The sequence below is a fragment of the Pseudonaja textilis genome, chromosome 1, assembly GCF_049901715.1.
Source record: "Pseudonaja textilis isolate UNSWEBS1 chromosome 1, rPseTex1.2, whole genome shotgun sequence".
Taxonomy (NCBI): domain Eukaryota; kingdom Metazoa; phylum Chordata; class Lepidosauria; order Squamata; family Elapidae; genus Pseudonaja; species Pseudonaja textilis.
The window spans coordinates 169,172,955-169,185,934 of record NC_141990.1 but is presented as its reverse complement, the minus strand read 5'-3'; the positions used below and the strand labels follow the sequence as shown (position 1 = coordinate 169,185,934).

At 34.6% G+C, this 12,980-nt stretch overlaps 1 protein-coding gene across 2 annotated transcripts; it reads left to right on the top strand.

Moving 5' to 3' along the window:
- Window positions 1-470: 470 nt before the first annotated feature.
- CTLA4 (cytotoxic T-lymphocyte associated protein 4) lies at window positions 471-12,006 on the top strand. Of its 2 annotated transcripts, XM_087922352.1 has the most exons (4): window positions 471-732; window positions 1,157-1,513; window positions 10,081-10,184; window positions 11,778-12,006. In XM_087922352.1, the coding sequence occupies exons 1-4, from the start codon at window positions 675-677 to the stop codon at window positions 11,829-11,831; spliced, it is 573 nt and encodes a 190-aa protein (XP_087778478.1). In that variant the 5' UTR covers window positions 471-674; the 3' UTR covers window positions 11,832-12,006. The 2 variants fall into 2 exon arrangements, 1 of the variants encoding a protein (XP_087778478.1); XR_015741207.1 differs by lacking the exons at window positions 10,081-10,184; window positions 11,778-12,006 and having other exon boundaries at window positions 1,444-1,510.
- The last annotated feature ends 974 nt before the right edge of the window (window positions 12,007-12,980 follow it).

Genomic DNA, 12,980 nt, shown 5'->3' with positions numbered 1-12,980 from the left:
TATTTATATCGCTGCTCATCTCACATAGCAACTCTATATTATTGAGTGACCAACATTCTGACATCATTTAGAATGTAAATAAAAATGTTCTGTTGGTCTATAGGGCTCACTGGAGCAAGCTTCATGTTACCAGAATCCATGACTCAGGAAAGGATAGTGATAAGGACTGAAGCTATGACTGAATTGAAGTGATGTGTATCACAGGCATTATTTGATTGTAATAACTGATACATAAAATATATTATGTTTTCTTGAATGAAAACTACAGAGGGAATTGAAGAAAATGAATTAACCCTAGAATTATTGGATAATCACACACTTTCAATGCCTTCGGGTCATCGACTTGTTTCAAATTAACTGATTTTGCTCTTTAATGAATTCTTGCTTTGTTCATTGCTATTTGATGTTAGTTGTGCACGCCTTGAGCCAACCCACAACTTCCTTTTCAAAAAGCCATAACAAAACTTTTATTACCTTTTCAGGTATTTTTCTTTCTTTTCTTGTGTTTGCATCTATTTCTCTTTTCTTCATACATAAGCAGTGTGAATTCTCCAATTTTTGTTAAAACGAAATCTTGTATTCTGAAAAAGTATCTTCTTAGTAACCTGGCATTCTAGATAAAGACTTGAATTGTTCCAGTTTGCATTGACTTGGATTGAACATCTGATTGAGAGATGATTTCACTTCTGCTCACACTTGTGGTTTACAGCATAGCTTCTGGCTTCACAAAAGGTGGGTAGATCACAGTGGTCAAATCTTGACAGATTTTTCCAGGATTGAAAGATGGTCAAGAAGAGACATTAATAATTCACAGCAACTGGACTATTGTTGTGGTGGGGATTGCTATATGTAGTATATGTATTGTTGTATATGTAGTTTCTTGCAAAGAATTTCTGCATAGTTTGGGGAAATTAGTTCTTTTTATAACAACATTTAATTAAACAATTTATAGAAAAGTAATAGTAAATAAGGTATCCTAAACAAAAATAAATTGGTTTTAAAGACTTACTAGATCCATGTTGAAAGTACATCTAAACACATGGATTAAAACATATCAATGACTGGAAAATCAGTATCACTCCTTTTTGTGGCTAGCATTCTTTTTCCTACAAAGATGATTTGTATTTGCAGAACTCTGTGTCTGTTTTTGTATTAGTCATGGAAGTAACCCAACCAGCATTCATGGTGGTAAAGAGACCAGAAACTGCCTATTTTGAGTGTGAAATCAAGAACATGGGTAATGCTGAAGATCTAAAAGTAACTTTATTTAAAGAAGAAAACAATCGGTCCATTGAGATCTGCGCCTCAGCCTTTACTCACACTGGGATCATATTAGGCAACAAGAAGGAAAACCAGAGATGCCAAGTTTATCCTGGTCATGACTGGGTAAATGTAACACTTTTGGGTTTACAGTCAAGTGATGCTGGTTTGTACATTTGCCAGATTGAACGGATATCCCCTCCACCCTACTATCCAGTCAAAGGAAAGGGGGCTCAGCTCTTTGTCATTGATGAGTAGAAAAAAACTAAACATGCTTTTAAAAAAATGTTGAGAAAAGGAATTCATGAATGTAGCTGATTGTTTGAAATTGACTAATAATTGACTAATAAATTGACTAATAAAGTAATTCCAACAACATGCCTTACATAAGCGCCCCTTATGTGTGCTTAGCAAAGGACATATAGCAGTATCTCTTAACCTAGGCAACCTGAAGAAATATGGACTTTAACTTCCAGAATTCCCTAGCCAGCATGTTCCATCATATAATAATTGAGTTGAGTTAGGATTATTACTTTATTTTTTTAGCATATTGAGCTCTGAGTTCATTAATATTTCCAAATAACCATACTAGCCAAATCCTCTGATTCAGCTAATTATGAGTATTTGTAAATCATGCTAACTACTTTTAGGAGCTTCGTGCCAGGTCACAATACAAGGAAAAGAAGGGTCTCTCTTTTTCTTTCTGGGGTCTGATCCTCTCCCTAGAACTGGGCAGCTTTTCCCAAACCAAACTTGGGTTGCCCAAGAAGTCTTTCAGGTTGACTGGATAGTTCTTTACCTGCACAGAAGCATCAAAGTACCATAAAGCTATTTTGATGATTTATAGGATGTCACAGATCTCAGTGTTGTTGCTGCATCACTTTATTTATTGACATGGAGATGTGCAAATAATAGTTTTGACCCATTCCCACTCCATGAAGCCTAGCAATGCACACTTAGGAATAAATTCTAAGTTTAAAATCTCCATAGTCTTTTGAAGGTTTCAAGATGAACCTAGACAAAGACATTGTAAAAAAAAATCTCACTGTGTTAAAATATAATTTGTTTTGTTCTGGTTTAGTGCAATATTGCTAAGTCTTTTTAAGATTTATTTTTTTAAAAAAGTTTTTTTATTTTTATGACAAACAAAACAACAAATAAAACCTTTCAATGTGTCAGTTCGGTACATATATCATGTGCACAATATCTATAATCCTTTCCTCTTAACTTTACATATAATATCATATTATATTTTAATCAACATTCTATATCATATTATATCATTATTATACTATCATTAAAATTTTAATTTCAATTCCAGACTATCTTTAAAAGCAAATCTCAATTCTTACTAAATTATATTAATAGTATAACATTCAAAAATAATCTATTATAATATATCATTACTATTACAATATACTTCAATTTCTTACTCTTCTGTCCAGCCATTGATAAAATAAATCCCAAATCTTATAATACTCCTTTTCTTCTTGCTCTCTAATTGCTAATGTTAGTCTGCTCATTTCTGCACATTCCATTATTTTCTTGATCACCTCCTCCTCCGTCAGAATTTTCTCATTTGAGCAAATACAATTCTAGCTGCAGTTAATACATTAATAATCAAATATGTTATTTCTTTCCTATAACCTTCAGGTAAAATCCCTAATAAAAATATCTCTGGTTTTAAATTTATATGCTGTTTTATCATTTTTCCAACCATGTGTGTATTTTAGTCCAATATCTTTTAGCTTCTGCACATGTCTACCACATGTTCCTGGTATCTGATGACATTTCCAACATTTCGCCGATTTGTCCTTGAACATCTTTGCTATTCTTGCTGGGGGTAAGTGACACCTATACAAATTCTCTTTATAAGCTGTTGACATTGTTAATTTATAGTTTTTAGTCCCTAATTTCTGCCATTTATCCAAATCTATCTCATATCCAAAATTCACCCCCCCACCCAGCAATCATCATTTCTTTAACTTGTTCTTCTTCTAATTTCACTCCTAATAAATAACCCAAATTTTTTTTTAATCATCCTCTCTTTGGTACCTTTTATCTGATTCAGTCAATTCTTTATAAAACTCATCTTACTATCTTTTTCATATCTAGAATGTATTTGCATATATGAGTAAAAATTCATATTTATCCCTTGTTCATTTAGTTCTTGCTTTGTTTTGAGTTCACTCTTTTCATTTAAAATTTCACTATATCTAACAATATGTTCCATGTTAAAAACATTTGGATATGCAAATGACTCTATTGTTGATAACCAGACTGGTATTTTCAAATAATGTTCCCTTATTTTCTCCCATGTTGATAATAAAGCGTCTCTAATGTAATGTCTCCGAAAGTATCCATGTGCTTTACTTTCCTTGTACCATAAAAATGCATGCCACCCCAATTACAGATCATGACCTTCCAATATTAACAGTCTAGTATTTCTCAAAACAATCCATTCTTTCATCCACATCAATCAATATTACTGCCTGATAATATAATTCCCAATTGGGTAATCCAAAACCTCCTCTCATTCTAGTGTCCTGTAATAGTTTTAGTTTAATTCTTGTCTTCTTTCCCTGCCATATATCATTTATATATATCATATATCAACATCATTTAAATCCTCAAAATATTTTGTATGTATAAAATAATTCAAATATCTTTTTTCTGCCATTATTGAGGCAAATATTTTGTAACCTACCTTAAGCAGGGATATGGGTCTATAGTTTTTTTTATCTAAATCAGTAAATTAGTATCCTCTTTTGGTATGAGAGTAATATATGCCTCTGTCCATGAGTGAGGTACTTTAGTTTTTATCAATACCTCATTCATTACCTCAAGTATTGTAATGCTGAGAGATTCCTGCAATGTCTTATAAAGTTCTGCTGGTAGTCCATCTGGGCCATGTACTTTCCCAGTATTTTGCCTATTTATTGCCTCTGTCAGTTCCATCATTGTTATTTTCCCTTCTAATATTATTTTAATTTCCTCAGGTATTTTGCGTAATTCTGCTTTTTTCAAATATTGTTTTACTTTTCCTTCTTCAATATACTCTTGATCATATAATTTCTCATAATACTTCTGAACTATTCCTTTTCTTTTTTCATTCCCATAACAAATCATTTCATGTTCATCTATTAATTGTGCTGTCCTTTTCGATTCTCTCTCCTTTTTCAGTTTGTATGTTAGCCATCTATCTGGTTTATTTGTGTTTTCGAAAAACTTCTGTTTAGCTCTCCCAATTTTTTGTGCCAAATCTTTTTCCATCAGCCCCATTTTATGCTTAATTATTTCCATTTGACTTTTAAGATTCTTTTTTTGTGGATATCTTTGTATCTTTGTAGTTCTTTCTCCAGTTTCTTGTAGTCCTCTTCTGAGATCTGTTGCCTTTTTTAATGCTCCTTCTTGTGTAAGTTATCATCAGATGTCTAATCAGGGGTAGGATTCAAATTTCTTTACAACCGGTTCTGTGGGTATGGCCTAATTTGTGGGTGTGTCTTGGTGGTCATGTGACTGGGTGGGTGTGGCTTGCTGACTGGGCATGGCTTGGTGGTTATGTGACTGGGTGGGCATGACTTGTACGTAAATATTATAAATATTTATGTAAATATTGATTTTTTAAATTAAAAAATAGCAACTTTTACCCAAAAAGCATGCAAAGCAGGCAGGCAGATTGAGCTGCTCACAGAATCACAGATTCACTTAGAGATCTATCTATCTCCAATCGGCTACCTGAGTCTGTCACATAAAATTTGCTTGCAAACTCACAAAATTAACTCACAACACACCAGTATGTAAGTATTGAATTTTTTAATAAAAAAGAGCCACTTTTACCCAAAAGCAGGCAAAGCAGGCAGGCAGATTGAACTGCTCACAGAATCACAGAATCACAGATTCACTTAGAGATCTATCTCCAGTTGGCTATCTTTTATTTGCAAGTAAATAAAATTTACTTGCAAGCAAACTCCTAAAATTTATTTGCAAGCAAACTCCTAAAATTTGCTTGAAAACAAACTCACAAAATTTCCTTGCAAACAAACTCACAAAATTTTCTTGCAAGCAAACTCACAAAATTAACTCACAACATACCATGTATTTACATACATATTTATTTTTTTTATAAAAAAGAGAGCAACTTTTACCCCAAAGCAGGCAAAGCAGGCAGGCAGATTGAGCTGCTCACAGAATCACAGATTCACTTAGAGATCTATCTATTTCCAATCGGCTACCTGAGTCTGTCACATAAAATTTACTTGCAAGCAAACTCATAAAATTAACTCAGAACACACCATGTATGTAAATATTGAATTTTTTTTTATAAAAAAGAGCAACTTTTACCCCAAAACAGGCAAAGCAGGCAGGCAGATTGAATCAGATTCATTTAGAGATCTATCTATCTCCAATTGGCTACCTGAGTCTGACTCTGCACTGAAAAGTAGAATCTTCAGTCCTAAGGAAGTTTCAGCTCTGCTTTTAGATTAGCTAGGAAGCAAGAAACCCAAGGATTTCTTGCTTTCTAGCTAATCTAAATCTCCTGGTGGAGCAGAATAGCTGATGGTCAGGGGAAAAAAGGAAAAATGGCAACTTATCAAACCAGGAAAGTTGGATGGCTCGCATGCCAGGTAAGGAGAGAGTGGGTGGGGAGGGGAGGGGTCAGGTAGTGGAGTGATTTTCTGGTTCTCTGAACTACACGTGTGCAGCATTTGCAAGAAATCAGCTGTGCCACCTGCACAAGCTGACAAGCGCTGCGCTTGGGTGCGCAGCTTTTGAAAATCCTCTTGTTTCTTGCTTTTTCAACCTCAGCTGTGCCATGCAAAGCAGCTGAGGTGAAAAAAGCAGGGAATAAAGGACAGCCTAAAGCTCAGGCAGGTGGGTGGGCCAAACACCAAACTAGTTCAGTGTCAGCTGCTCTTCGCAGCTACCGGCTCTATAGAACTGGGCCGAAACATTAGCATCCCACCCTTGCCTCTAATATCATCATGTCCCATACATTTTGTAATGAAGTTTCCTCATTATTTTATTTAAAGAAAAAGGCAGTTCTTTTTCCTATATTTTTTGTAAATTCTTTTTCCTTCAAAATGGAATTATTCAGAGTTCATCTTGATCTTTTCTTTTGTCCCTTCCATTTGACCCATATTGGATTATGGTCCACCCAAGTACTTGTTTCAATATTTACTTCTTGTATATTTGAGATTAATTCCGTTGACATCCAAATCTTGACCATGATAAGTGTCTACTGGAATAAAATGTATATGGTCTATTCTTAACAATCATTTATCTCCAAGCATTTTGAATACTTAATTCCTCTACCAACTTGAAAAAAGATTTAGGCAGTGTCTTTCTGTTATGTCTCACCTATATTCATAGATGAGAAGACAAGGTTTCAGAATTCAAAATATTCAAGCAGAAACAAAACCGGATTCAAAAGGGTTAAATTAGCACAGTTTTCCAGTCCTTGGCAGACTTCCCAGAACCTGTCAGGCTAATCAGAATTGTCCATAACTCACAAGGCCACTTCAAATGTATTCTTCCGACTCATCAAACACTTTGTTTCCAAGCAAAACTTGAGAGTCAGCATGCCTCTTTAAATAACCTGGATAGGCGTGTCAGTCTCTCCAATCAATGTTTGGCCTGACGCCTCCCTTCAGATTGACGTTTCCTGGTTCTCCTAGTTCTGGCGTCAACCCACGATCTGTCAGTTTCCTCGCTGGAAACTTCTGTCTCATTTTGTTGATCATTTGCTGGAATTAACGAAGTCGAAGGTTCTGGGGAGGATTGTCTCTGCGACAATCTCTCATCTTCCTGGCTCACGTCTGTGTCCTCTGATAATTCAGACTCCACATTCACATCAGGCTCCAACCTTCCATCGTCAGAGTCATCAGAGTCAAAACTCCCAGCAGGATCGATCCTTCCAGTCACAACATCTTTCTATTTTTTTAATTTACTTTCTGTGTTTTTTAGTCCAACTCTGTCCACTATAGCATTGAAATCTCCAAGAATACATATATTATCATATTCCAATTCAATTATTTTCTTATGTAACTTTTTGTAAAACTCATCTTGCTTATCATTTGGTGCATATATTGCTATTAGAAGTATCTTTAAATTATTGTCTATTATTTCCACCAACAATATTCTTCCTTCTTCATCTGTAAAAATTGGTTTAGCTTTTATTGTATTCTTAATATATAGGACTACTCCTCTTTTATTTTGTTGTGCCAATGAAGTATGTAAGTTCCCAATTCTGGGACAGTTGAACATGTTGTTTATTAATGCACTTCTTGTAAGCAGATTGTGTCTAACTTTATTTTTTCTAGCTTATGAAACTTTTTTTCCTTTTGATGCCCAAATTCAGTCCATTTATATTTATTGAGATTAACTTCTTTCCTTCTTCCATTGTTTACACTTTATATGTAGGGTTTATTGCTCTCGTTGATCTTTACTCGTTTGCTTCCTTTATTTCCACCCTTCCACCTATTGCTCCTTCTTCTCATGTCCTTTCTTCTCTTTTTTCTTTTTCTCCTCTCGAAGCTTAATTATTTCCTCATCTCTTCTCTCTTCTTCTTTTCCTCTAAAGTATTTGTCATAAAATTGTTCTGCTTTCTCTATTTAATCCAATCTATGTCTTTGTTCTTGCCAAGTGAACATCAAGCCTTCTGGAATCAGCCATCTGTAGTTCACTCCTTTCTTAATTAGGATCTTTGTCAAGAATTGATATTCTCTTCTCAAATCTCTCACTTTTCTTGGTACTTGTTTTAGGACTGTAATCTCCTTTCCTTTATATTTCAATGGGTCATCTCTTGCTTTCTGTAATATTTCTCTTTTAATTGCTTTCTTAGTAAAACTCACATGGACTTCTCTGGGTAATTTATTTCTCATAGCATATCTAGTATACACTCAGAATACTTCATCAATTCCATCCATCATTTTTTCTTTTGCTATCTCCATAGTTCCTGCCAACACTTCTATCATTATTTCTGCAAGGTTTTCTTCTTTTTTTTTCCTCAATATTTTGAAATCTTAGGTAGAAATCTGCTCTGTCCATCTCCCAGGCAATCATTACCTTTCCCTTATCTTGCTCAACTGCTGTCAGCCTGTTGTCTATTTCTCCTACTTTTTTCTCTGTCTGATCTTCTCTTTCTTATATTTTTTGCATTCTTTCTTCATTCATCATATCTGTTGTATATTCTCCATTTTCTCTTCCATTTTCCCCATTTTCTCTTCCATATGCCTCCCTTGTTCTTGCATTGCTTGCATTATCAATTTTAATTCTTGCATTGAAACCTCCTTTTCCTTGTCCTTCTCCCTTTCCTTCTCCTGCTGTAACATGGCTTGTATTGATCGCTGACCCACTGGACTTAGAGAGGAGGAGGTAGGGATCAATGAAACTGTAGCAGCTGTCTTCCTCATCTCTGGTTAATTGTAATCCCAATCAAAAGGTATCACCAATAAAAAATTTCTTCAGCTTCTCTTTTACCTTAATCCAATTATAAAGGAAGAAAAAATAAAAAGAAGAAGAAAGAGAAACCAAATTCTTCATCCTAAGGAACAAAAAAAGTTATAGATAGATAGATAGATAGATAGATAGATAGATAGATAGATAGATAGATATAAAACAAAGAGTTTAAAAATACAAAATCCTCAAAGAAGCAATATAAGAAAAAGGAGAAAAAACAATAACAACAATAAGGAAAAAAGTAAACAGAAAAAGTAATCCACTGGTAGTATTTATGAATGAAGGGAGGGAGGTGAATGAAGGGAGGGAGGTAAATCCCAACAAAAAGGCTAAAGCAAAGCGGGGGGGAAGGGAAAAGCAAAAAAGGCCCAGGAGAAATACCAGCAATCAGGAAAAAAAACACAATTGAAAATAGTAAAGCTGTAGTTTCAAATATAGGTCACAAAGAAAATCCAGCCACCATGTAGTATCCAAAAAGCAAAGTCAAAGAATCAACAAGATATAGTACAAGGTCACAGTAGTCTTTTCCCTTTCCACTTCAATCTCCAGCTGTTTAGATTGTTTTGCGAGAGCAACACCTGTTTAAACAATTATTATTCAGTACTCAGCTCTCTATCTTCTCTTGAATCTAAACAGCTTGTAACCAAAATATTTTTTTCATGTTTGATCTCTTCAGCTTTTTTTGTAGCCTCTAGGTGCCACTATTGCTTTACTTTCACTACTTTATTATATTGTAACAAAAAAGTTTCTAGCAAAGTTCACTTTTAAAAGAGAAAATAAAAAGGGAAAAATAGTCCAAATTCTATATTTAAAGTAAGAATTAAAATTTATCTTCCTTTAGTTATTATTATAAAGTCCAGTCCAGTTAAAAGTTAATCTCTTATTGAAGCACAGTAAAATAGTCTTAATTAAGTTTGACAGTAAAGATATGCTCAATTTCACCACTTATTTTATCTTCTGTCTTCTATCTTCTTAAAACCTTTTCCCCCTTAGGGTACTCTTTCATTCTTAGCCAGAAAAAATTTAAAAAGTCTCACCCAAAACTGACACACTTTCTTTCTGTATCTTCTTCCATTCCTGAGCTTTCCCAACCTTTCAGCAGCTTTTAAATGGCCGCTTTCCTCCAGCCGGATTAGAGTGCTTTTCCTGGATCAACCAGGGTCTTTGCAGTGTCCCTGAGATAAGCAGAATGCGCTCTCCCCTTCCATGGTCTCTCCAGGACAGTTCAGGTCCAAATGGACTGTCCAGCTGTGGGGATTTCAACAGCTCCTGGAGCTCTCATCATGATGTCAGCCCTGCCCTCTTTTTAAGATTTGTTGTAGAATCTTTGAAATGATTTTTTTGTAATCTTTCAGATATAGATTCTTGCCCAGATAAACATCTCTATCTTTGGATCTTAGTACCAGTAGCTTCTGGGTTGCTTGGATATAGCATTTTAATCACAATCTTCATTATGACAGATGTAAGTATCATAACAGAACACATGGGAAGCAAATCAGCAAGAATTATTACTATAGTGAACTTTTAGAGTTAGGAGAATTTTTCTCACACTTTGCGTATTTTTATCTATGTAAAGCAAAGTTCTCCTATGAATTCCGTGTTAGAAATTATTATGATTAACAAAGAAATGTCTTAGGTCCTGCTGGCTATACATTCTGGGACTACCTTGGTCAGTTTATGATTTTGGTGCTGTGCCATGTGCACAAAGAGACTTGAAATTCTCTGAAGCTATGAAAACTTCCATCAATGGCTTCCTGGCTTCAGAGGTAATGATGGTGTGAGTTTTTAACCACCATAATGAGGCTTCGGTGACAAAACTCCACCATCTGTTAAGGGAAAGGGAGGTGAGCAAAACTATATGCCCTTGCTGGGAACAGAGAAACATATCAGAAATATATTTGGTAAATTGTATTGGTTTCTGAATACAGTTTAGAAAATTTAACTAGTTATCAGTCTTCATTTTCCCCCACCTGCCGTTAAATACTAGAGAATATAGTCTCCTGCATTCTACCTGATGGCGTAAAAATGTGATGTGATTCAAGTGAGATTTCAACTTCCCTCTTTTTTTAAATCACTCAAATGTTATAATAATGTTCAAATAATGTTCAAGTATTCTTAATCCAAGTAATTTATGTATAATCAGTAGGAGGATTCATTTAGTCACCATTTTGGTGTCACACAAATATAGTAGCAAATCCATGATTATATGGTATCTTAAATGGTAACTAACTACATTTTGGGTTTTTTTAAGTGAATGTGATTAAATCAGGTGATCTGCTTAAATCATACTGTGCAAAACCAACATCCTGGTGTTAAAGATACTCATAATTGCTATTGCTTTATTTTATTTATTGTTATTTTTAAAGGACAGCTCACTAGGAAACAAAGCAATTCTACACCCACTTTATTTCTCAAGATGTTTTTAATATATTTGCTTCCAATAACAGGCATCTAAATAATAATATTTGTGAATTCACTTTCACATCAAATTTAGTCCATAAACAACTCACTTCATTTTAAACTACAATCCTGTTTCTGCCATAATTGGCATTTTACAATAACCAGTTGTGAAATTAGAGATATCATTACTGACAACTATTTTCAGATTATACCGTGTTTCTCATATAATAAGGCCGGGTCTTTTTTTTTTTTTGAGCCCCGAAAAAATGGCTAGGCCGTCTTTTCGGGGGTGATTTAATTCCCCCTCCCTTGCATCTTTGGGTGGGCAGTGACAGCTTGGATGTTGACCTCGGCGTTGGTGGGGCATTTCGTATCGGGGTCAACGCAGGCAGCACCATATCCGGGTGTGCAACAAAAGTACTTCCTAATGGCAAGCCCCCCCACCATTCCCCTCATTTTGCATGTTTTAATATAGGCCTTAATTTGGGGGGAGGGGCTTAATTTCATTTCATGCCTATAAAACATGCTGGGACTTCCTATTGGGGGAGGCTGTATTGTTGGAGAAACAGGGTAGATACCAATTTATAAAAATCTAGAGTAGCATTTAAAACTTTTGTTACATGTGGTTTCAGATAACATTTCTTTTATTTTACAGGTCAGAAAAAGACATTTTTCTCCTGGGGCTTATGAGAAAATGATACCAATGTAATCAGAAAGAAAAGGACTTTAATGGAAAAAGGGGGAAATGATTTCTATGAAGTATCAATGAAGAGAATGAAGTTCCTAATAACTAAGAATGTAATTATAATTTCAAGATTGAAGAATGAGAGCCAAAGCAATGCATTAACATGTAAATGCTGAAATTAAATAACAAATCTATTGAATCATTGAGTTCATTTGAATGCATCTATACCTTTCCCTAGAGCAAGGTCATTTTTCCTTGTGAAAAATTACCACAAATTTAAAATAGTAATAGCTTTACATTTAGGGTCTTGTGTTATATTCAGTCCAATTAGTAGATAAAGTATTTTGTGGCATGCTCCATTCCAGATTAGCGGAATTGGTTTCTGAGCTCAACTTTTCCATTGGCCAAATATACTTGATTTTTGGTCTTACCTTTTTATAATATTTGAATTTCTTGTAGAAGCAAACCAAGGCAGAGGAAACAGACAAGACCAGTTGTTAACATTACAAAATAAATAAAATTATAGCAACAAAACCAAATCAGAGTAAGGCCAAGAAGCCTGTACTCCAAAGATGCTTCCTGATAATAACATTTATATCTGACTATGAGATAAATTCAGGAATCAGAATAATAAACTTACATCTGCCTTAGACTCAAATTCTCTTCACTTGCATCTCCTAAACTGCTAAATGTGTATGCATGTATCACTACCAAATGCTTTTAAAGTCTTTGCTTGCTTCATCACCACAGACCAAGCTTTACATTCTACCACAAAAAGTGACATGTTTTCTTTCTTTCCTGAAAGAGCTTCTCATTGCTGCCTGAGTTTGGTGTGTGTGTGTGTGTGTGTGTTCAGATATATGCCAGCCTTTTCTTTCTCTTCAAACACTTTCATTCTTAGCATCTATCCTGAGCTTCTGTTTAAGGAATGTTTGGAAAATAAAAATAAAAAATAATTGTCAAAAGTATTGCAGTGATTGTTTTGCAAGCAAATATATATAACTAACTGCATGTGAGATGAACCACAGACAGAAAAATATTAAGCTAACTAAAGATAGCATAGTAGAGATTTCAAAAAAGAAGGAAAAAGTCTACACAATATACAAATGTTTATAATTATGCAAACATTACCAAAGCTAATGGAACATATATTTGAGGACTCCAAGGAGTGTA